Source organism: Olea europaea, chromosome 10 (genome assembly GCF_002742605.1).
Source record: "Olea europaea var. sylvestris chromosome 10, O_europaea_v1, whole genome shotgun sequence".
NCBI lineage: Eukaryota > Viridiplantae > Streptophyta > Magnoliopsida > Lamiales > Oleaceae > Olea > Olea europaea.
Window position 1 is genome coordinate 43,943,787 of NC_036246.1, and position 25,877 is coordinate 43,969,663.

Genomic DNA, 25,877 nt, shown 5'->3' on the forward strand with positions numbered 1-25,877 from the left:
AAATTACAATGGTTAGATGACCGTGGAGAGGCTAAGGTGAATAAACAAGTAGTTGTTAATTTTTCTATTGGGAGTTATAAGGACGAGGTGTTGTGTGATGTGGTGCCTATGGATGCGAGTCATATTTTGTTGGGTAGGCTATGGCAATATGATCAAATGGTTAGGCACGATGGGTTTATAAATTGGTATAGCTTTGAAATGGGTGGAAAATCTATTACACTTGTACCAATGACGCTGCACCAAGTGTATGATGATCAAGTGAAGTTGAGAGGTGAGAATGTGAGAAAAAATAAAGATAAACAAAACGAGAGCTCGAGAGAAAATGGAGAGGTGGCTATGAGTGATAAAAATCAAGTGGGGCCACAAGAAAGAAAAGAACGAGTGCTTGAGCGGAGAGAAAATTATAAAGCGAGTTTCTTCGGGAAAAAAGGTGAGTCTGAGCGGGAGTTGGAGAGGTCCAACACATCCCTCCCTATTTTGTATAACTCTTTGATGCAGGACTATGAGACGTTGATGCATTTGAATTTTCGTAAAGGGATAACACCTTTTGAATATCTGGTCGATGCATCGCATTTGGAGAGCATCATGAACTTCGACGATGGGACTATCTTTCGTGGAATTACAGGGTTCAAAAATATCAATCAAGGAGTGGACACAGGCCAAGTATTTGAACCAGGTGCAGATTCGAGGTTGAATCTTCTCGAAGAGGGAGGGGATGATGTGATACGGGTTTCGCCAAAATGAACCAAAGCATTGGAGTTTGATTAGAAGAAACCTAAACCAAATTTGGGTCTTCAGAAAGCTAATACGGATGGCACAATTGATGGATCGAGGCATGAAGCATACTATGTTGAAGTCCATGAGCTAAGTGACAACTTTCGTGTTGGGGTCGAAGTCCAGAAACCTATGAAACAACGTGATTCAAGCAGCCGAAGAAGGGACCAAACCATAACTCCATGCGACTGCACCGTGTCGCAGGCATGCAGTCGCACAGGTGGCTGTCGAAACTCGAGAGGTAGCAACATCTTCAACCATGCAACCGCACCAAGTTCTACCATGCGGTCGCATGGGCAAAACTGAAGACGCGAATTTCCAATTTTTGCGAGAATTTTAATTTGATTCAATTTCTTATTTTTGGCAACTTTCATTATTTTTGGACTCTATAATTTCGTGGTTTCCTTATTTCCTAGGGTAGTATAAATCATTTTCTATCTTTCATTATTGAACAGACTTTGATTTGAGAATTAATTCAGAGAGGCGATTTGTTTCCAAACCTTTGTTCTTCGGGACTTTGAACTTCTCAAGGGATCCGGTTGGGATTTCTTGTGGAGTTCGCAACCTTGGGTGAGGTTCTTAAATTGTGTAATTAGGAGGTCTTCGATTTAATATATCGTTGGTTGCCTAATTTATCGTTTCGGAATTAAATCCGTAAACTTCGAATCAAATTGGCATTCTTGGGATTGGTGTTACTCTCGTGTGGGTTCGATAGTGTTCGTTGCTATCCGAGTTCGCATCACCACACCAATACACTTCCACATACTGAACTATCTTTTGCGTGTTGCAAAACAGTTACATTGTCGCCAACCAGCGTTGCCTCATGCACACGACGACGTCGCAACTTTGGCACTCAGATCGATGCTCAGTAGCCACGGCGTCAATGCTAGTCAGGGCACTGGTACTCGTCGAAGCATCAGCTCTCGTCTTGTACTTGAAGCGTACTTGACGCTAGTCATAACACCAGCATTCGTCACGGTCAGATTTAGCAGCAGCCGGTGTCGGTAGAGAGAATGGAGATAGAGTAGACAGAAAATGGAGTGAATTAGGGTTTGAAATTGAATTGAATTAATTAATAAAATATCAAATTAATACCTGATTTTTGATTAAATAAACTTCACGCCTGAATTTTAAATTTGAAAGTCTAACTACCTAGTTTTATGAAATTTCCTCTACTCTCGAATTATGTCGACCTACATGATATGACCAAAGTAGAGGTGCAGGATGGGCCAATTTGAGCCAACTACTCTATCAGGCACGATATAGTTTAAACCATGTTTGTCTATGGTCGACACTTTAATCCATGATGCATACCAAACTAAGAATTTGAGACCTATACGCCCATTTGGACCAATATGTTACTTTAATAATTGAATTTCTTAAGCCTAAAAAATTGTCAAAAGGAGTGAAGTTATAACCAAACTTGATGTATGACTAAAGTAATAAGAATAATAATTGGAACTAACCTTACATCACTATCAAAAGACCAAAAAATAATTCATTGCCGCCTCCGATCATCCAACCTTTCAACCACAGGAAAATATAGAATTTTGCTTTAAAAAAAATGGGAAAAAGCGGGCAGCTAGAATAAATTTATATATGACTTTCGAAACAGCGGGACCTTACCTGTCTGAGATTCGACATTGTATGGGGACTTGCTGTTAGTCCACTTATCATAAAATAAGTATCATTCTAAGTTTTCACTTTTTTTATAGAAAAAAAAAATAAAAATTGCACCGTTGGTCTTCAACTTATTATTCTATCTATTAGCAAGTTGGTTTCTCATCCTTAAAAACGAGAAAAATGATATTCAATCTTAGGTTGAGGGAAGAAATGAACTTTAGAGATCAAGATTATATTTGTTTTAATCGAAAATGAAGATGGCTGAGAATGACCTACATTGCTTCTTATTTTAAGGGGACGTGCTTTTTTCTATATGATTTGACAAGTCTTGCTCCGGCGTACTGTAATGTGTTGAACAATTACAACTAGTCTGGGAGTGAGATATCTAGCATAGAATGTTCGCACAACAATATTCACACCCCTTTACATTCTCCATGAATTGATATACTGTTAAAGAGACTTCTTTCTTTAAATTGCTTTTTATGGAGCCTATGTGTAAGTGTTATGCCCTAGATCCAATCGATTTAGGTTGTAAACGCTTTTAATATATTTAATGCATTTGATTTTGGCGAGATCTATTATTTATTTAAATTAATTTTGTAATAAATAATATTAAATAATAGAATCCGAAGACCCAATTTTTAGGTAATTTGTTAATCACAAGGAGTTGTGATTGTGAGATACAAATTACATATAATTGGATCTTGAATAAACCATGGTCGTAAGTAATAACGAGATACGGATATCGTTAATACAGTTAGACCATCACGTGTGGCATTTCTTACTTATGAAGTAAGTAGCTGATCTCACGAGCTAAAGTGTGGTGACACTTAAATGAACATGTGGATGTTTTGTTGCAGAACAAAACATTGGAGACCCGCTAAGAGATTCCACATGGATAACTATCTGAGTGTCAGTGGCTAATCTCTAACGTTCGGTAGTGGGATTGATCCTTTGACTTGAGTCGTCATAGTACCCTATATGAGGACAGTCATACTTTGACGGTGTTGGATGTTGCTCTGAAAGGGGCCGCTAATACGACATCGTTCGGGTACGTCAAGAATCGTATGAAGGTTGTGATTGATCAATAAAGGATTCGTTACTCTTAGATAGTAGGAGATGATCTGCGTTTCATTTAATTAAGTCGATGATGAAATCCTTGGCTAAGGTGTACTCATAAGTCGAAAAGGAGTTTTTGATTTATATTGACTTAATAGTAGAATGAAAGATATGATCGATGATCGAGATTGACACAATTCCATATCTCGTAATTGATCGGATCGTATTGACGAAGGGATAATAGTTCCATGATAAACGAACGATTTTGGTTTTGTCATACCACGTGACATTTTCCATCACATGTATTGCCCTGACATATTGCAAGATGTCAATCAGGGACGGCGAATGTGAATTGACGATAAATTAAAATGGTGTATTAATTTATCGATTTTGATTAGATCAAAATAATATTTCACGACGTTAGGCATCGTGGTCGGGAACCTAATGGGTCGCACACAAAAGAGAATTGGAAGACTGCAAATTGTTAATTGATTAATTTAACAATCGTTGGATAAATTAATTAATTGAATTTCTTATTTATAATCCCGAATTAATTAATTGGATTAATTAATTCACGGACCGGGTTTGATTAATTGGATTAATTAAATATTGGACCGGATCGGGCCGGGTCCGTTTGGGTTTATATATATATGCAGCTAGGGTTTGAGGTCCATTAAGTTATTCATTGTTCTTGCTAGCACAAGAAAGAAACCCTAGAAGTTGCTGTTTTCTCTCTGTGTGAATTTCATTGGAGGCTGCACAATTGGATAGCTGTGGGAGGCAGATTCAAGCTGCTGGAAAGGAATAATACGAAAGAGTTTGCAAATCACACAAAAGGTATATTTCTCATCACAGTTTTTATCTAAATACAAAGTTGAATCCTGAATGGGAATTGAAATTTGTTAAATTCCGCTGTGCATGTTTAAATCAATTCCCAACACTATGGGCATATTTGGATCAGTGGGATGGCAACCTATGAGCTTTGCATGCCGTTCACAAATCACTATTTTGGGAGACGGAATTTTGCTACCTTAAAATAATTAAATTTACTCGTTTACTAAAGTTTTCATTCAAAGCAACCAACTCTTCTCCTTCTGACTTTCGGGCACATGTTAAAGAGTCTATATACTATACATTGTGTTACTACTTAGCTTAGTCATGTGTTATTAATAAACAACTGCGACGCTTGGTATATGCTGCTTTTCTAATCGAGAGATAGGAGAGCACCATTTCCTCCACGGTTTAGGAGTCCTTTGCCGGGTTTGTGTGCTTAGTTCTCTCAAGAATCATAGTTTACTCTACTTGTTCCTCTATGTCCATTTTGGAGTATGCTCAATTCACTACTGGAAGGATCACTCTCCCAAATTAAGATTTTTTCTTCAAAAGTTTCAATCTTGTTAAGCATAACAAAAGTCATGAGTTTAAAAAGGAACTTGTAACTATGGCAGGGTGTATGATCGATTTCTAATGTCGGAAATTGTAGAATCTTCATTAATTTGTCATACGTTCCTTAAGAAAACAGACTAAAATTAAAATTTTAAGGAGCTATATAAATTAAAAAAAAAAAAAAAAATCTATCATTGAAGAGTGATTGTACAACTATAATGGCAAATAGATAGACTAGACGCGGTTTGATTTAGATCAATTTCGACTCCAATTCGAAACCAAATCAAATTAGTTGGTTTTGATAAATTTCGACCCAAATTAACTCACTCTAACTCTTAAATCGAACCGAACCAAATCAAATCGATTTGGTTCTATTCGGTTAGTCGATTTGGACTTTTAATCCAAATTGAATTTTTTTTAATTTTTTTTTTTTTTTTTGAGTTAGAGTTTTGGATCCACTTAGATTACAAGAATATAAATAACTAAATATACTTATATTACAAGAACCATTGACTAAGAAATAAAAGCAGGCTAATAGAGACAGTTCAACAAAAAACTTAAGAAATTGTTGTTTTTTATGCATTATGTAACCTGACTGTTTGAATAAAGGAAGTGTTAAGTATAACACAATGAACTTGTAAAAAAAAATAAAATTTCAATGCTATTAATTACTGGCAACATATAGATTGGAGGAAATCGAGATATAATTATAAGATTATGACTTATATTTTGATTTTTATTTTTCTTAAAAATAAGGTAAACAATAAGTGAGTTGGATTAGTTCGATTAACTAGCTATTCGAGGGTTCAACCCATAATTGAACCAACCCACCTTGGTTTTGCCAAAAAATTAAAAGATAAAAAACTGCAATTACCTGTGTTAAACCAACCCTAGTCAGTTCGATTTGATTGGTTTGGTCGATTTTTTTTGTCCAGACCTACAAATAGCCGGTAAACTATTCATTTTTAAAATTTATGAAACTAACTTGCTATTTGTAATAAATTGAAGATTAATGTGCCATTTTCAAATGTTTTTATTTCTATACTGGCCGGTGGAAATTTCGGTCCGACTTATAAGCGTAAGCATTCAAGTCAGACTGTCAGAGTATTAATAAGTGTGGGGCTCCTGCCTATTGACTTGGGGGCTCCCCCACACATAAAAAAAAAAAAAAAAAAAAAAAAAAAAAAAAAGGGGTCAAAACTGATCTAATAAATAAAATAATCATGCCGGTGGACCTTTTAATTATAATTTAGTGAAGTGGATTAATAATGCACTTTTAATGACTGGTTAAAAGTAAAACTGGAGCAGAAGGAAAGTACAAATTTATTTCATGCAAGTTACGTAGGAGTTTCGAAAAATAAATTATTCTGGACAAGAAAATTGGAAACTTGTCCAGTGGAAACTTATTTTTCGAATAATAATTTATAAGATTGAACAAGATTAGAAAAAGAAGTAAAAAATAAAATGATGATGAATTATATTGGTAGTTTTAAATTTTATTATTTTTTATGGTAAGTTTAGTTTGACACATAACACGTTTATATATTGGACATCTTAGACATGAACCAAGGCAACCATTTTGAGTCTACCAATTCGCTCATATTATCGCGTTAAATTTGTCTACTAAGTCTATCTTTTCAAAAATTTATTGTGTACATTGATGATGAAGTCTAAGACATCTAAATGATGTCGAAGAGATGAAAATTAATTAAAAAATTTGAAGAGAAAATTGTGTTTGTCGAGAGAATTGGCAAAAGAAGTTAAAAAAGAACTAGAAAATTCTATGATTATTTCCACATTTTCCTCTATTTTAATTATGCATCTGAATTTTGACTCTCGAGGCAACCAAATGCATGCTTTAATGCTTGCCTATTTTGTTTATGCACGTAGAAACAAATGAATGACGAGATTAGATTATGAAAGTCGAGATATTTAAATTCTTATCATCAAACGTGATGCATGACCAAGTAATTACAATAATAATTGTAACTAACCTCACATCACTATCAAGAAGCCAAAATCCATTGCCGTTTCTAATCCAACTCTTCAATCACCGGAAAATATACAATTCTGCAGGCAGCTATATATATTGCCGTTGACTTTTGAAAAATAATGGCCTCAACTGTCTGAGAGACTTGTTGCTCTTTGACCACTTATTACAAAAATAATTATAATTTCACAGTTTCTTCTTTGTTTGTTCATTTCTCTATTAGCTTAAGGAATTATTGGTCTGACTCATAATTATACAAGTCAGTATTTAATTAATTTTGTAATGCGTATGTAGGGAAAGCATCATTTTATTTTTCCCTCCTTCTGTCTTGTGGGATCCCCACACATCATAAGCCACAAGTGAAACTGATTTAATAAAATACAAAATAATTCACAAGTTGATGACTCTGGCTTGGCACATTTACACAGCCGGTGGATTTTTTAATTTTAATTTGGTCAAGCTGTATAAGTATTACTCCATGAATAATGATCTTTTTTTTAAGTTAATTTGGAGTTATAAGCTATTGAAAAAATAATTTTGGTCCATGTTACGACTTTTATTTCTTTCCTATTTAGGCCCCGTTTGGTAGGGATTTTTTGTCCCAAAAAGTTGATTTTTTTACTGTTATTTTACTATTCAAGCCGTAATTTTTGACTTCTTCTCTCACATGTGGACCCCACTTTTCTTCTAACGGTCAAAAAATCAATTCTCAAAATCTCTACCAAACGGGCCCTTAGTAAATATATGGGGCATCTCATTATTATTGAAAGTTGAGATGTTATCTTGTGGTTTAAATTGACATATGTTTCAGGTTGCCGGGTTTTTATGTTAAAAGAATTCTAGTGAGAGTTCTTCAACGTTGCATGGATTATTCACGCCCTTCATGAATCAACAAAATTCAAATTCCAACGTCCCAAATATTCACAAAATCAAAGGACGAATTTTTTTCATTTCATCCCTTTTCTTTATCTTCCGTTTCATGCTACATTGTATAAATTCATCAACTACAATTATGTTCTTTTCAGTCACACACTCACACTTGTCTAAGCTTCAACCGGCCTGGGTGTGCCCCCAGGGCACATCTCCAAGTGGTAAAAGGCGAGGGTGGAGAAATCCAGCTTTACTTGAGGCTGCTGCTTTAAGGGTTGAATCCTGAAATATAGATTTGGCTCTTGGATAAGTGCAAGTGTATAAGCAGCCTGGACCCTATACCCTTGGAAGCATAATCTGCGATTTACCTCCCTCACGATGCTCCAGGGTAGAGGCAGTGGGGGACCCTTAAGGTTGGGGTTCAACCTTTTTTTTTCAACCGGCCGGGTGTGTCATTTTTATATCTGCTGTCTCCATCAAATCCTAGTTATATATAGATATATAGTTGTTTGACAATTAACTAAAAGAAAATTTTTGCAGCATATCATTTCAGGCCAGCTCAGTTTTTCAGTTTTCAATCCCATTATTAACCTGACCCCCATTGCAACTCTTCAATGTTTCACTATAAATACTTCATCAAATTCAACAAATCTTGGACCAACTCATCTCTGTCTCTCTTCTATCTCGCTCTAACACACACACACACACACAGAGAGTTTTTGGCAAGCCCGCTCGTCACAAGAAAGCCGTCAGTAAAAAAAATTCCGTCTTTGAGAGTAATCTGTCAAAAAAGGACAAGCCCAGTCGCCAATAAAATACCTTCCCTATCGAGTCGAGTAGCCTCAAGATCATCAAAATGGACTTTTTGAATAGATCATATACGTATTCGAAGATGGAAATGTTTGACCCGGAAGAGAAAAAGCATCAAAGGGCACAATTCTTGATTTACAAGGCTTTGCAGAAAGCAGAAATTAGGAGGTCAAGACCTTCATGGCTGAGAGTGAAAATGTTCAAGTTGAAGATCAAGATTGGTAAAAGATTTAAGATACTGAGAAAGAGTATTGGGTTAACATTAGTTTCTGCTAAAACTGGTTTCTGCAAGAAAATTACTGGTCAATTGAAATCTTGGAAGCGAATGATTCATGGAAGAGAGGGAATAATTAGAAGTCTCCCACCAACGATCATTTGAAGTCTCTGTCTCTGCCTCTTTGTTTTTTTCTTGTTTTTTCACTTGGAAGTTGAGATTGATGATACATGATAAATTACATTTTACATTCACTGAAAGGATTGTTATATTTTTGATGTAGTAACAGTTCTGTGAATCTTTCGAGGTCAATATATGGAATTTGTTGGAATTATTTTTCGGACGATTTTAACTCTACTATAATTTAATTATTTCAATAATATCTTACTTTTCATTTTCCAATATGTAATAAGTACTACAAAATTCTTGTTATGTATGAATTTCGTATTATTAATTCTCAATAAATTAACATTAACATTAATCTAAATTCAATGAATTTTGATCTACATGAATCTAGAGTTATTCTAAATAGATTTATTTTTATTCATGTATTTAAAAATTTTAATGAGTGTTTAAATTTATGTATTAGCAATTAATTCTTATATACCGAATGTGTTGTTAATTTGTAGTATTTCATCATTTAAAAAAATAAAAAGAACCATAGAAGTTGAATTTTCATAGTACAATTTTATTCTCTTAAATTTTTGTCCTAATTAATTTTTTTTAGTTCGTTTGAAATTCATCAAATTCTCCTAATAAATTTGTATCAAATATTATTTTATAGCACTTATAAAGCATTTCAAAATAACGTATAATGCTCGGTCAACTCTGACTAGTACTTTATATATACCGCTTAGGTTAATGACCATGTTTAGTGTTTAATTTCTTTCATTAATAAAAGTTAAGACGGGGGATGAGATTAACTCAATTAGACTTGACTTGTTATTCTCGTGATTTTAAGATAATGAGCTGTTGTTGTGTTAAGGAAGAATCGATTCAGTATTTGGTAAACCTTGTTTTTAAGTTATTGTATGTTTCAAAATCAGTATTTTATAATTTGATAAACAAAAGTGATTTTTTATCTGTGCTGGTATATAGTTACAAAGATGGACATGGATTATAATGATGTGCTCTTAAATTATAAAATTTATTTGTACTTTGATTGAATGAAAAATATACTTGCATGTTTGGCAACTTTTATGCTGATATATGACATCATGGTTGATTTAATTCCGAGTAAAATGTCCAAAACACTGATATACCTAGTGTGAGATACACTAGCTAGCTAGCCAAAATTATGTTAATTTATTGGGAAATGTCCAATGTACAGGGTTTTTCTCACAGATCACTTACAGGGCCCCTCACTGTGCAGGAGCCCCACCTATATTAAAAAAGTAAATTACGTGGTCCCCACGTGTGTGTGTTGCCTGGCAGGATCCTGATTCTGCTAGTTCTGTAAGGGTAGTGTAGCTGTAATTTATTTACCATCTAGTTAACATATATTTCACATTTTTAGTCGAGTAAGGTGGTTTGGGTTGAATCGTGTGAAAGGTCTCGGACAGAGAGATATCCGCTAAATATGAAATATTTTGCATTTTAAAATTGGACTGAGTACTGGGAAACTTTCTGATTGGCTACAGGATCATGCTGCACAATTTTATACTTTTAACAGTTTTAGAATTTATTATAATTATTGATTTTCGAATCTCTATATTCTATGCGTTTCCCATAATAATTGATGGTATATATATATATATATATATATATATATATATATATATATATATTAAATCATCTTATACTAAACACTGGTGAAGTATCATATTAATTCATTGGTGGATAAAGATTTTGGTGAGAGTATGCCATTCGTCTAAATTCTTCTAACCATGTAAGTTTATGTCGTTCTCTAATCATTAATCGTCCCGTCTTGTATTGGCTTTTCTCAAATGAATAATGCTACAAGTACAATAAATTTGACAACATGAGTAATAGCCCTCTCACATACGAGGATTTGTGAGAGGGTTGTATGTGCGTATACACATCATATTTTAATCACAAACCCCATGTTTGTGAGATGACCGTGTATACGTACACACATCATTTTGAGAAGTGCAATGCACACATCATTTCCCTTCTCAAAGACCAACTAGTCTAACGAAGATAAAACCAAATATCGAAATCAATCACAATTTATTCATATCTCCAACGAAAAGCGTAAAGACAAAAAATTTAGGAACAAAACAGCATTGCGGATTCGTACATTAATGTATTTATTCTCTACTAACAGGGAATGAATTTAAAAAGGCTTCACAGGGATCCCATGTGAATATTTTATTGCCAAAAAGGAACCACCCACCTTCTGCTGTGTTTGCCTGTAAATACCCTGTGAAGGATGACCTTGTACGTGTAGTTCGGCTCACATGAATGTGTCCTTATTATTACAGCCATAACTGACCGGTTGTCTCACCTTGTATAATGTCCAATCTTAAAGACTGTTCTCATAACAGATTTTTCAAATCATTTTCCATGATATAAAAATCTAATTTAATTATCACCGTCAGTTCTGAACTCACAAAAATAAAATAGAAAACTGTCACGTGCCACATGGCTTCTGTACCACAGATTTAAATAATTAAACCCTATTAAAATTAAATTATTATTTCCGATTAATGTAGATCTCAAAGTTCTGTTGAGTTGATGAGTTCAGCACTTGAGGAAAGCAACTGGAGGAAGAGTCGAGACCAAAGACCACACCTAGACGATCGAATTGTTTGTTGAACAATTACTGCCAAGAAAGTAGAACACATTGACGGTCTCGCAATTCAATGTTTTAGTTGTTCAAATATTGGGTGAGGAAAAGCCAAAATAACAAGGCGAATGATTCTCAAATCTATATATAAAAGAACACTTCGAAACATCACGAATCAATATTTTAATGGTTCAAAATTGGGTAAAGAAAATCCAAAATAACAAGAACAATGAATGTAAATAAGCAAGCATCAATATAGTTTTCTTAACCACTCTCAATTCTTAAGAAGTGGCTCTTTTATATCTTTCCACTTGTCAAGACGGTCCTTTGCTTTCTCCACCTGAAAATTCAGTAGTTATTTACTACATCGAAATAATTTTATTGAATATTTCTAGTAAATGTAATAATTTTAAAATGATACTTGAGAATTTACCTCTTTGTTCCAATTGGTTCGAGATGTCGCCCAAAGCAAAATGATGGTTTGCATCATTGTTCCTCCAATCATTCCGGACCATATTCCCTACAAGCATGAATATCTATTCAATACTAGTTCATATCATCGTCAACATCTTTGATTATTGTTTGGACGCAATAGCAAACAATTTAATTTCTTTTTCTTCAATAATATCACGGCAAATATATCAATCCTGTCCAATGTGTATCATGCCGACAGGTACAACAAAGCTAATTACTCGTACCTTAATTCCAAAGTCAAATTTGAAACCCAGGAGACAACCAACTGGAACTCCCACAATGTAGTAACACCCAACATTTACATAGGCAACAAATGCTTGCCAACCACAACCAACAGCCACCCCTTCAATTAATCACAATGTCAAACTAGGCGGAAAATAGTAGTAAAATAAAAATAAAAATCAGTTAGTATGCTACTTTTACTTATAAGAGCTCACAATGTGAGTTTTGTACGTAAGTTTTTATTCGGAGGAAATTAATTATTACCGGACAAGACTGGTTGAATGCCATTGAGAATGAGAGTGACAGCTAAGAGCGGACAAAGTTCAGAGACTGCATCGGAAACCGTGGTGCCATTCGTGAATATGTAGCTAATGTTATGTCGTTGCCATAACACGATGGCTGCAACCACCACGGAAACAATGAAAGAAACAATATTCACCACGACAACCGAAAAAGCTGCCGACTTGGGGTTCCCTGCTCCGAGCTCATTGCTAACTCGGACACTATTTCAAAGTACATAGCTTTAGACCATACTCAACAGTAGAAAATATAAAACTTGAGCTTCTTTTTCTTCTTCAACACTATAAAATAATCCACCTTCTCAAACGGCTATCAACACAAATTTGATGCAAATTAACTTACCTAGCAGCAGCATTAAACCCTACTGAAACCATGAATAACATGCCATTAATTGACATGCTGCACAAAGTAAAAATCATGTTAAGAACAAAAATGGTTAACATAAAAAGAAAAAAAAGAAAAAAAAAATTTGATTAAAGCAAATTTACCATGTTGAAAGTGCATCCAAGGCAACCTCAGGATTCTCGAGAAGTCCTGCAACCAACACTAGTACCTGAAAGTACCACGTCTCCAAGCACAGCATCACAGCAGAAGCCAAAGACAATTTCACAAACTCCCAAAGCCCAGTGAAAGCCTCCCATTTAAACCCACTCCAAGTGGACTTACATTTTGGGCTCCACAAAATATACAAGAACTGGGCCAAAACAATGATCCACCAAGATAAACTCAATACCAAAGATGCCCCTATCAACCCTAGACCAATCTTGTACACCGCAACCCAGGTTAAGAGCACGTGCACCAACAGAGTGGCAAATGAAATGTAAGCACTTGGGGCTACAATATTCTGTGCTTGGAGGAATTTTTGAACTGGGAAGTTTACTGTGTACGCGAAGAGCTGTGGAATGAGGCCATAGACAAAAACTGCGGCTAGTGATGCCACGTTTTCGGATTCTCCTATGAAGATAAGGATTTGTTTGGAGAATATGTAAACTAAGGTTATTGGGAGAGTGAACAAGAAAAGAACCACAGTTGCTCTTTGAAGATAAAGGCCTAACATATCGTATTTGCCAGCACCATAGGCTTGTCCACATAAGGTTTCTAGTGCACTTCCCATTCCCAGCTGCAAACAAACCCATGTTAGCATTACACGAAAATAAAAATTCGTCTAAAAAGTCTAAACAATTAATCAACTTGTTTGTTATCTGGAGATCAAATTCAATTTTTTTTAAAGTATTTGATAAATTTACGCATGCATCATTACATTTTTTATTTATTTTTTTATTAAAGCCTTCATATGCACACTTTTTGATATATGGACAGCATGTTGGATAATTTAATTCTTTAAATACCGGATCTTTCATGTTAAATCATCAAGAAATATAATAATTAAAGCGGAAGCATACCTGAGTCTGACATGGTTAAAGCAATATGGATTTCGCGGTATGATCTTCCAAATCTACACGCAGTCTCCTATTCCTCTCTGTGATGGGATGCAGTAGAGAATGAACAATTCGTTTCGTTGCGTGTGATCTGGGGACCATAACCTATTTATATGAGGATGCCCTTTGACCTAATTCGGCCCATCATAGAATTAGGACTTGGGCCCGATCTCTACACATATGTAAACCCATACTTTAATTGGATACATTAAAGCCCAAAACCGAAACCTTATTAGATCACTTTAATCGGGCTCAACCGAATTCGATAGCCTATAATTTAACACATAATTATTTACACATACAAGCCCATCTTTGATTAAAAAATCCTTACACAGCAGTCTTGGACTAGGAGTTAAAGAGTAAATTAAGAAGCACACATAACGCTTATGAGTACTCAGAATTTTGCTATCATTACTGAATGTATCCCTAAACAATCCCGTCCATCAATCATATCAACATAGGATCAAAGCGGCTTTCGCTACTTTCATGTAGCTAAACCCATCAATGGTCACGTATATCAATATAACCGAATGACATGGATCAAGCATGGATGTGTAGCATGAAAATTACATGTAATGTGATCTGTAACATGCCTATTTCCAACTGGTCCACCTTAATACCTTAGTGAGATCAACATGTTGGATAATTTAATTCTTTAAATACCGGATCTTTCATGTTAAATCATCAAGAAATATAATAATTAAAGCGGAAGCATACCTGAGTCTGACATGGTTAATGCAATATGGATTTCGCGGTATGATCTTCCAAATCTACACGCAGTCTCCTATTCCTCTCTGTGATGGGATGCAGTAGAGAATGAACAATTCGTTTCGTTGCGTGTGATCTGGGGACCATAACCTATTTATATGAGGATGCCCTTTGACCTAATTCGGCCCATCATAGAATTAGGACTTGGACCCGATCTCTACACATATGTAAACTCATACTTTAATTGGATACATTAAAGCCCAAAACCGAAACCTTATTAGATCACTTTAATCGGGCTCAACCGAATTCGATAGCCTATAATTTAACACATAATTATTTACACATACAAGCCCATCTTTGATTAAAAAATCCTTACACAGCAGTCTTGGACTAGGAGTTAAAGAGTAAATTAAGAAGCACACATAACGTTTAAATCTTATCTTCATATGTTTACCCTAACTTCTTCAGTGTTTTTAATCAAACCAATTGGGCCTGCGAATTAATTGAGATCGAGAAACGTAAGATTCTACGAATTAATTGCGGTATAGAATTGGTATGTTTCCTCATTTATGAAGCAATACTTCAGTTTTGAACAATACCATAAAGGAAACAGGGGAACATTTTGTCCAATTGTCAATAAAATTTTGTCAAGTGTAAATCTGGCAAAATCTCCTAGCACGATAGTGTGTCATGCGTACCAGGAGGCCGTAGGCGAATAACTGAATGCCCTGGTTGCCAAGGCTGGCAGCTGCAAACTCAAGGTTTCCAAGGTGGCCGGAAAAAATCCTAGTAGAAATAGACATGAAACTGTTTATAAAGTACACCATGACTGCCGGTGCAGCAAGTCGAAACAAAAGCCTTATTTCAATCCACGACGCCACCCACAGCCGCTTCAGAGGAGGCAAACTGGTATTGCAAAGCACCTTTTCGAGGGCGGAACTCGCTCCATGGGCTGGCTGAGGCGTCGAGTTGGGTGGCTGAAACATGGCTTCTTGATTGAGCTCATCTCGAGAGCGTTCCATTTTTCCTTTTCCGAACCTTGTTTTCGGAGCATTCAATATATGGACTGTAGACACAGATTCATGAGTATAATTTGTCGTTTAGTGTTATTATGGCAGAAATTTTTCCAACTGAGAAGTAATTTTTGTGAAGATGTGATGAGTTCCGTTTGGCCCTATTTGGATTTATAATGGAGAATAGTTTTTTTTTTTCTTTTTTTTTTTTTAAATGGATGATTATAAAAGAATGAAAAATTTTCGATTTGCGTAAAATATTATTTTATTAAAAATTATGTGATTAAAATATAGGAAATAGAAAATTTTAAATTAAATTGATGAATTTTAATAAGGGCCAAACGGGGATTTAAAATTTAAGAAAAAGAAATGCCGTTTTTAAAGAATGTCCAATTGAAAATGACTTTGAAAAAAATCTCATTTATATATGGTGAAAAACTAATATAAATGGAGTAATGTTATTTAGTTTCATTGAAATTACAACCACAATTTATATAACGTTAATATGACATTATCACCTAGCGCCACCTAAATCGAAATTATATAACATTATTCTCAATAAAAAAAATGCAAAGCCTATTGAAAATGATTTTAATTTGCATTTACAGCTGGAAATTGGTTGGATGCATTTACCCTCACCTAGCCAAGTCCACTGACACCATTAATAACATGTCAAGGGCAATTTTGGAAAATGAGGTGAATAATACATGTAACACTTCATAAAAGGGTTAAAAGAATGGTAGCTATATTGGTGAGAATGATGCGACAATTTCCCTACGTGGACACCAGAAATTCTAAAAATTGGATAAGAAAATGTGCAAATAATGAAGGCCAACTAGACGCTATCCTCAACCTTCTTTTTCTAAATTCAGAAACATATCGAAAAAAAATAAAAATAAGTCGCAAACAAGAACCAGGAATAGAAAATATGAAGCACTTTTAAAAAATCTACTGCCATGGTGCCATTGTTAAATGCTCTTTTACATGACAGAGAAGTACTGGCATTTGTCTTTAGCTTTTGTGAATAAAAAAAATTAAAAAATAACACGTTCCTCACGTGGTGTCTATAAATTACTAATTTATAACAGTGAAGAATAAATATTAATTTGATATAAATACGCACCCTAGCGATCCAGTGGTCCAACGTGTAATGGTCCAATAGAAAGTTGTAATTTCTTTTAGGAAAATGGTAATGTTATTTGATAGCTTTCTCACAAAATGTGGGATTCGTGATTATTTTAATCGTTGGTCTACTACTTCATGTGAGAGGATTGTTAATAATGTTGTGAAATAAATTTTACCTGTAACACAATTCTTTCTTTTAACGACTTGACCAAGTTCGATGTCACGAAATTTTAAAATTTACATTTTTTTACTAAAAAAATACACATTTTTAATAGGTGGCATGTTGGATTAATAACGAAAATAAAGCATAATTCCACCATCATTGACTTGGACATTTTTCAAACACTTCTAACCTATTTGAGTCCCCCTTTTTTTATTACAAAATATGTTTTGAAATAGTATTTTGATATGGAATGTTAGGTTAAAAACTAAGAAAAAAAGTTCGGGTTTGCGTATAATATTATTTTATTGAAAATAAGAGAGAGAGAGAAATGAATTTTGAAAATATTGGAACCAAACAAATGAATCACTAATTCTCTTAAAGTAATGTTATTTGCAGCCGCTCGATATCGTAATCGTCCTATGTAGTATATATGTGACGGTTAGTGATTTGATACATTAATGTGGTAATTTTTTATTAACTTACGTAACAAGTCACTAATCGTTACATATATGCCACTAAGACGACTGTGATATTGAATGATTACAAATAGCATTATTCATTCTCTTAGCTTAACTTTTAGACGTTAATCATTAAATGATTACTTTATCATTAACAAATTTAATTTGATTTAGATAAAACGCTTTAATTTTGGCTAGTGAGACAAAAAATATGCAATTCCGATAGAAGAGTACATCTTAATCAACGCTTTCCCAAACTTTCAGACTTTTATCGTCTTTTTTTTTTTTAACAAAAATTAAATTATAAGTATTTTGTATCAAAATTAAATTTTTAATCATACTAAGAATCAAGAATCACATATAATTATAAATTGATAAATCGAATTCATACATGCGGAGGTTATTGTTGTATGAATAATAGTTGTAATAAATTCAGATTTTCATTTCTTTGCTCATCACAAAGTATTAACTATTAATGAGACAAGCTAATAAAAATCAATATGGAGAGGAGAAGGGACCTAGCCTTTTTATAAGAATTTATTTAGTCGTCCGATTATCGTCTTAAACCCTAATTATGGTTTATTTATGACCCATATACTTTAAATTACCACATTATATTAAAGGGAATTTACGTAAATGTCACTAAATTTGAAAATGCACAAAAAAAATTTGTCTTGCACAATTTTTTTTTTTCAAAAATGTCACATTTTCCCCACAAAATGTCCATCTTACCCTTTGATACCTTTTTAGGAGTAATAAATGCTTGATTTGAATGCAATTAATGATGTGATATGATTATTTATTTTTCTTTATTGTTAACATTGAATAAATGAATATTATATTGTATAATATGAATTTTTAATTAGAAAGGGGGTGAAATCTTTACAAAAAACACACACGCAAGTAGGACTTGAAATAGCTTCTTCTTCTTCATCATCTCCCTTTCATCATCAACAAGGAAACAAGGAAAGCCATTGATCAATCTTAAAGGTGATGTAGTGGGAAAGAAATCTTTTCATGCCATACTTGACTACTTTAAATGTTAAATAGAATATGGTCATAATTAATTGTCCATTTTTAATCTCTTATTCATTGATGCGTTTTATTTTTAATATATTTTAGAAAGGAAAAAAATATCAATATTCTTAACAAAATGTGAAGGATTTCATATTTAATTCCTTATTTAATGAAGTATTGGGCTATACTTTCTTTATTTGTGGGAAGATCAGTTGATGTTGTAGTTGAGAATTGATTAACACCATTAATGTTTTTGCAATAAATTCTTCAAATAGTCAAACACATGATTTTTAGCTTTCTCGAAACTTATGGTAGTTCAACTGTTGAGCAGTATCGTCGAAACCGTCGGGTTAAATATTTTAACTGTCGAACTTGACATTTAGTAACTGTCGGGATAGACAGAGAATTTGATGCGAACCCGATCAGCAAGGTTGCAATCGAACCCACAGGATATTGAATCGAATCCCAAGAACTCCAATATGACCAATGTTTATAGATCTGACTCCAAAATAGTGAACCAAGCAACCCAACAAGAACGTTGCTTGAAAGACCTCTTGATCACACGATTGAAGAAATCACACCCGGATTGTAGATTTGAACTAATAAAAGATGAACCAAAAAATCCAACGGTAACGTTGACGCGAAAGACCCCTTTGTTAGACAATTTGATGATTCAATCCGATATTTTGAATGCCACAAGATGATTAGTCTTGATAAGTTCGCCCCATTCAATTTAATGAACAAGATAAATTTGAAGCAAAGCTTCGAAGAGGAAAGTCTCTCATTAATTCATAATCAAACTTATTCAAAATACAATGAAATAATCCTATTTATACTAAAACCCTAAAAACTAATAAAAAGGAAAATAGCAATTTTAAATAGCATAAAATATCACCTAAAATATGGGAAAAAGGAATAAAATTATTAAAGATATATTATTCTAAAAGGAAACAATAACTAACGGATCCCAATGCACCAGCCGAAGATAGAGTTTCACTCAAAATTGGTAACTTGCGCTTAAAATCTGGGATGCTGCCTTGTGACCGCATAGTCGAAGGACATTCGGTTGCATAGTTACGTAGGTTCCGACCGTTAAATTCCCTGGGACTGTGCTTGCGGGCGCATAGCTTGCAGACAATCTGACCAGTTTTTGAGTTCACGTGTTCCAGCTTGCCTTTGCTTCCTCTTCCATTGGCTAACACAATTGATCTACCATATTTTGTCTCCCATTCCTAGCCTTGAAATGATTCCTATTTCAAGCCCTTTTAACTCTCTAATTTCACAGTAAAATATGTGTAATTAAATTCACCAGCTTGAGCTTCTTTTTTCTTGCTTTATTAACTCCTTTTGGCCCGAAATTGAGCTCAAATATTGGTTTCGATCTCTCGCCAACATACATCAAATATTTCATAATTCGAGGCGCAAGTCGGATCACATCAGAATTCAATTATCGATTTCGACACCTAAAAAGCTTTCTCTTTTTGGTACTACATGGATCAAAGTATTCCAATGAAACCAATTTGACGGTATTAAATCCTTCGACATATGAATATGCAGAATTCTCACTTTTGTAGTCCCAACATATTATATAGGACTCAGGATTTGAGATTCATCGTGTCGCATTGGGGGACTTTGTTCACGTGGATGACGAATGGAAGTGAAGAGAGGACGAAACGACTTCTATTTTAGTGCCTAGAAGCATTACTGTAGCATAATTTGTGTTACGATTGAATGACAAACTTGGTATTGTTGAATCTCGCAATGAAATCAAATTGGAGTTCAAAGTCCCGAATTTGAATATACCTCCGGCAAAGATACGCAATGATGAAGACCTAAATTGGTACATATCTGTTCATAAGAAAACTGTACTCTGCATCACTATTTTAAAAATTGAGCTCTCGAGTGTTGACATGACGAGGAAAGCAAATTGTGCAACGAACCTATTTAGCCAAATGGAATGTCCCTAAAATTTATAACATGGTGATCTCAATCATCAGCACAATGTATCAAACACCGAAGCACTAGAATCTCCAATTGACCATATCGAGGCTGCAGCATCCGTTGAGCACTTAGACAACCCATCACATGGTATGGATGGTGCTATTATTGCTAACATTAACCAGCCAATGTCATCACACTCCATAAGTTCGGGCATAGATGAGTGGATTACAGCCGTCGTTCTCGTCGAAAAGCAAATATTCTTTAGCAAGAAACAGTTGTACTCGAACATTCGTGTGCTTGCTTTACAAGAGAAGTTCCAATTTCGGCTGATCAGGTCAAGCATGAAAATGTTTACTGTTGTATGTGTGGACGATAATTGGAAGTGGATGCTACGTGCTTCTACTGTCAAGCAATCTACAATCTTCATGATCCGTAAATTCATCAACGTTCACACATGTTCCCTTGATTTTCGTCGTAACGCACATCGACATGCCATTAGTTCTGTAATTTTCGAGCACATTTTGGGAAAACTAGATACTCCATACCGATCGTATGACCCTACCGCTATTGCACGTGATATGGAACGTGAGTTTGGTGTGAAAATCAGTTACAACAAAGCTTGTAGGGAGAAGCTTTATGCCTTAACTATGCTACACGGTACACCAGAAGCCAGTTTCCAGAAATTATCTTCATACTGCCACGTCGTAGGAGAGAGTAACCCGATGACAGTAACCCACATCGAACTTGATTCTCAAAATAGGTTTCATTACTTCTTCCTATTTTCGATGCAAGCATTCGTGGTTACATGCAGTACTTGAGACCCGTTATTTGTGTTGATGGCAGTCACTTGAAGGGTCCATACAAAGGTACACTTCTAGTGGCAACTGCTCAAGATGGTAACAAACAGATATATCCGTTGGCATGGAGGATCGTGGATGCTGAAACCAATAAATCCTGGAAGTGGTTTATGTCCAACTTGAAAGAGCTTATAGGGGACTCCGAAGACCTCGTATTTGTTTCAGTCAGGAAAAAGAGCATTGACAAAGCTATTACTCAGTTGTTTTCGTTGTCTCACCATAGTTGTTGTATTTGGCATCTCGAAAAGAACGTAATACAACGATATAGGAACACAAGTGCAATATATCTATTCAAACGAGTTGCTACAACTTATCGGGTCGAGGACTTTGAAAGACTCGTGGGACAGATTCGTAGGGTGAGCGCAAGAGCGCATGGGTACTTACAGCGTATAGGTTATTCATTTTGGTTTCGAGCACTCTTTATTGGCCACCGTTATAACATTATGACGAACAACAACGCAGAGTATTTGAACTCCATGTTGAGACAAGCCCGTTCTTTACCGATAACCTGCTTGGTTGAACACATTTGGAGTACTATGCAGAAGTGGTTTTACGAACATCAAAAAAATGCGATCGAATACAGTACCGTATTGACGTCAAGGATGGAGAACGAGTTACGGATGACATTCGAAAGTGGAATTAGGGTTCGAGCCTATTTGTTGACAAACAACTTAACTCAAATTGGAATATCAATGACATGGACATAGTTGACTTTTTCGAAGACACATGCACGTGTCGTGAATTCCAACTAAACCCTATGCCATGTGTTCATGCAACTCGTGCTCATTGCTTTAGAGGAAAGTCTATGTATGACCTTTGCTCCCCTTATTACACATCTGAATGCTGGAGGGGTGCCTATAGCGAAGCTATATATCCTGTTGGACGTGAAGTGAACTAGGTTGTTCCGAGCTTAATTACATTTACTTCTATTTTGCCACCACTCGTACGTCGCCCTCTAGGTATACCACCGACCCGACGTAAGCATTCAAGACATGAGTCTGCATGGTCGAGCAGGAAATGCACTCGTTGTGCTCAACTTGGTCATAATTGGAGCACATGTTCAAATCCCAATGTATCACAAGTTCCTTAAAGGTTTTCAGTGTAATCGACGTTGTATGTTCAATGTTCCGTACTGCACTGTACATTATGAAGTTATCTTATAAAGTTGTGATAATTACTATTTTTGGATGTTCGGCATTCTTTTGAGCACATACGAATTTCATATTAGACTGTTCTGTTCAGTACCTACGCAACATCCCGACATGTGAAATGAACAGATGTGTTTTGCATTCCTGATAGTTGAGGAAAGCGTGCACAACATTCAAGATCAGCTTTACGTACATGGTAAACTGTAGATTCTGTGAACAGGAAACGACATAATTATAATATGTTCGACACAATGTCTTCAAAGACGTATAGTTAACCCTCCAACTGTACGGTCATTCAAAATACTTGAAAGTAGTAAGCAAAACCTTGTACGAATCACACAGTATTACAATATACGATTTTCAATCCCCAGCCAAATGTACTGTAAATTGTAACATTGTAATTAGTTCACCGAATTGCACACATGATGAACCCCATTTGTTAACATCAACACAAATAATGGTGTTTGCGTACACATTATCTGCTTACATTATTCAGAATAAGCATAAGTAAAAATTTTTGCCAGAATATCTTTGACAACGTACAATTAGCCAATCATACTCTATGACCGTTCAACATAAATGAAGGGAGGATGCGAAACCACTTCCCTGTTTTGTCCATTTAAAAATGTTATATTCAATACCCTCGAAATTTATTATAATTTGCAACATCGTAATCCGTGGAGTCAATTCAGCTCATGATAATCATTTCATAACATCCGCTGAACGTGGTGCAAAATATAGATCTACAGCCTAACGGTTAATTTGTCATTCTCGACAGATAGGAATCTGTAATTCTCGACAGTTCGATGGGACTGGAGTACACAAAATACACTACCCGAATTACAGCTTAGGAACATGTTCATGCAGACATTTTGGTTTTGTGTCGACTACTGAACTTTCTCCCCCGCTGTCTTCACCTGACTCGTCAAAAAAGATGATAATGACCTCATTCTGTGGGACGTACTCCAGCCCGTCGTCATCGGACTATTCCTCATATCCAGCGTCCATCGCATCGAGTACAACGTTCTGTGATTGCCCACCGTCACTCTCAACATCTTCCAAGTTGAGAAAGGGAATTGGAGAATGGCTTTCCTACCCTTACGAGGGTTAATTTACTCATCGTCTGACAAAATGTAGATTAGAAATAACGGAGATGAACTGACAATAGCTCATCCATGTTGAACGGTTCGGTGTTTCATGTGGACGAAATCATTATGTTGATGTAGTAAAGTATTGATGAAACGAAATGTCTTTGTGAGAGGTAGAAATTCTCACAAGGCCATTGAACTAAGTTGTCTAGGAGTGACAATGAACTCACACTGTATTTATAAGCAACTTGAAGGCGAGAAGCAATTATAGTCATCATCTACTCAACCACCAAGTTCAATTTCCCTGTACATTTGAAAAGTAATTGGTGTGATGGTTTAATAAATTTAGAGTACCTTTACTCCCCATTTTCCCATAATTAGTAGGACCTTTAAGACTCTTTATTCTCTTTGTACAATTCACTAAATTTAAATTCCTGCAGCTGAAATGTGTTTGTGAAAAAAAAAATATAGTAGTTGTACCATGGTTGTAATTGTAGTGTCTCACAATAATGGGGCATCATTATCACGCACATGTTACACGATGAATGAAACAAAAACGAAATAGACATTAACTCCGTTGTCAACTAGTTGCACCATGGTTGTCATGCTTTGGGCGCTTTTATTGGCTTATCATGTTAACCATATTTTCATATTACGAAGGTACCTGCACGTTATAAATACAAACAAGAAATTTGAAAATAAGTCCAGACGTATACCGTAGTAGTGCGAGCCAAGTGGCTTTATTGCAAATGGAGGGTTGTTGTATATAAATTTCAAATATACTTAACAGTTTCGAATAAATGCCACATAAAATGTTTGAACTAGATGGTAATATTACACAGTATAGAAAGATAACTAATTCATCCCTACGGATTGTTGACAGAATATATGCCTGTACAACACATTCCACGCTTTCTCCCTATTCGTCGCATCTCATGGAAGTGCACCAAAGCCTCGTTTCCCGTACCCGGCCTTCGTCTGTACGAGCTCATATCTCTGTAACCTATGTTGAAAAATATGCCATGAATTACAAATTTGAAACAAAATTATCTTTGAATTGCATGTGATTCTACTCTTACGGAAAATGACACATGACAATGGCGGCTCCCTAATGTGACACTGTCAGACCCCGATATACCCACCATCGTTGCAGTGGACTAAAGAATGATATATTTGAATTGCATGTGATCCTAAAGTTATGGTAAATTTAAGCTTCCCACAATTGCCATAAATTAAAAGTATGAGGAACCATATCTTTGAATTGCATGTGATCCTAAGCTTATGGTACATTAACGTAGTAAGAAATATGCCGTAAATTTCAAATAAGAAGATATTGTTATCTTTGAATTGCATGTGATCTTAAGCTTGCCGTAAAGGGCTAGATTGCAAAAATATGCCATAACTGACAAATATAAAGAATGATATATTTGAATTGTATGTGATCCTAGGCGTCCGCTGAATTTATATTGCAACAATATGTCATACATTTAGATTGCAACAAGTTGTTAGGTTGTTTCACAATGTAAACATTATAACGATATTTTTTGGTTTTTTAAGTATAGTAATAGTACGTTTAGTACATAAGATTCAGCACGAAAGAGTGTTAAGTATAAAATGGGTTACATTGATAAACCGTCATCCTCCAATGAAATTGCATAAATAAAGTAGCAAATTTACCGAAATTGCAAAACTTTAGGTGTACATGACATTTCCTAGGGAAAATCAAATATAAATGTGCATCATGTGGTAAAATAACAGATAATATTTTTTTAAACCAAAATTAGCATTGCAAATAGCTCAATCGTACCACAAACATGTTGTCAGTTAGCAATGTAGTGCCAGGAATAAATCCTTCGAAGCTAAAAAACACTTAAGGAAAACAATTAAATGCGTACTCATGACAAATCAAACAGAAACCAAATCGAAAGTCAGACATCTTTTAAAATTAGAAGAATGCAGAGATCATGTTTCAAAAGCTAACTTCAACGATAACACATCATTAGAAGAATGCAGAAAAATTATTTAAAAAGCGAAGAAACACATTAGACGAAGTACAATAGATGGGAAGGGACGAGTTGAACATTGCAAAAGGAAAATTATCAAGCAAGATAATGTATGAGTGTGACAAACAACACTTATCATGTGAGCTTACGTTCGTAAGGTTCACGTAATATAACACATGGTCAAGTTATCCGGCCTATAACAGTAGAACAAAACGTCATCAAAATTAGACACGGAGTATGGTCATAATGCACAGACAACGCGAAATGTTAGGGCCACGTCAAAATTCCAACACACATGCCAAGAGCAATTCAAGCATAAATGTTAGAATAAACGTAAAAACGAGTGAATAATTGTTGCCCTCAACATCGTTTACCACCTTTACGCCTCCAATTACAAGGCAAAAAAAAAAAACAACATCATCATCCTACCATCCCGTCACTTTATT

The 25,877-nt window shown here is 35.0% G+C and overlaps 2 protein-coding genes across 3 annotated transcripts; one reads left to right on the forward strand and one right to left on the reverse strand.

Moving 5' to 3' along the window:
* Nucleotides 1-11,592: 11,592 nt before the first annotated feature.
* On the reverse strand, nt 11,593-15,778 carry LOC111402429 (protein DETOXIFICATION 40-like). Of its 2 annotated transcripts, XM_023030723.1 has the most exons (7): nt 15,317-15,775; nt 12,960-13,591; nt 12,814-12,870; nt 12,436-12,674; nt 12,174-12,292; nt 11,909-11,995; nt 11,593-11,815 (listed from the first exon to the last, which is right to left on the reverse strand). In XM_023030723.1, the coding sequence occupies exons 1-7, from the start codon at nt 15,638-15,640 to the stop codon at nt 11,750-11,752; spliced, it is 1,524 nt and encodes a 507-aa protein (XP_022886491.1). In that variant the 5' UTR covers nt 15,641-15,775; the 3' UTR covers nt 11,593-11,749. The 2 variants fall into 2 exon arrangements, with proteins under 2 accessions (XP_022886491.1, XP_022886492.1); XM_023030724.1 differs by lacking the exons at nt 11,593-11,815; nt 11,909-11,995 and having other exon boundaries at nt 12,224-12,315; nt 15,317-15,778.
* Nucleotides 15,779-20,125: 4,347 nt separating this feature from the next.
* Nucleotides 20,126-22,090, forward strand: LOC111400718. Its single transcript, XM_023028108.1, has 4 exons — nt 20,126-20,137; nt 20,392-21,063; nt 21,147-21,568; nt 21,988-22,090. The coding sequence occupies exons 1-4, from the start codon at nt 20,126-20,128 to the stop codon at nt 22,088-22,090; spliced, it is 1,209 nt and encodes a 402-aa protein (XP_022883876.1).
* The last annotated feature ends 3,787 nt before the right edge of the window (nt 22,091-25,877 follow it).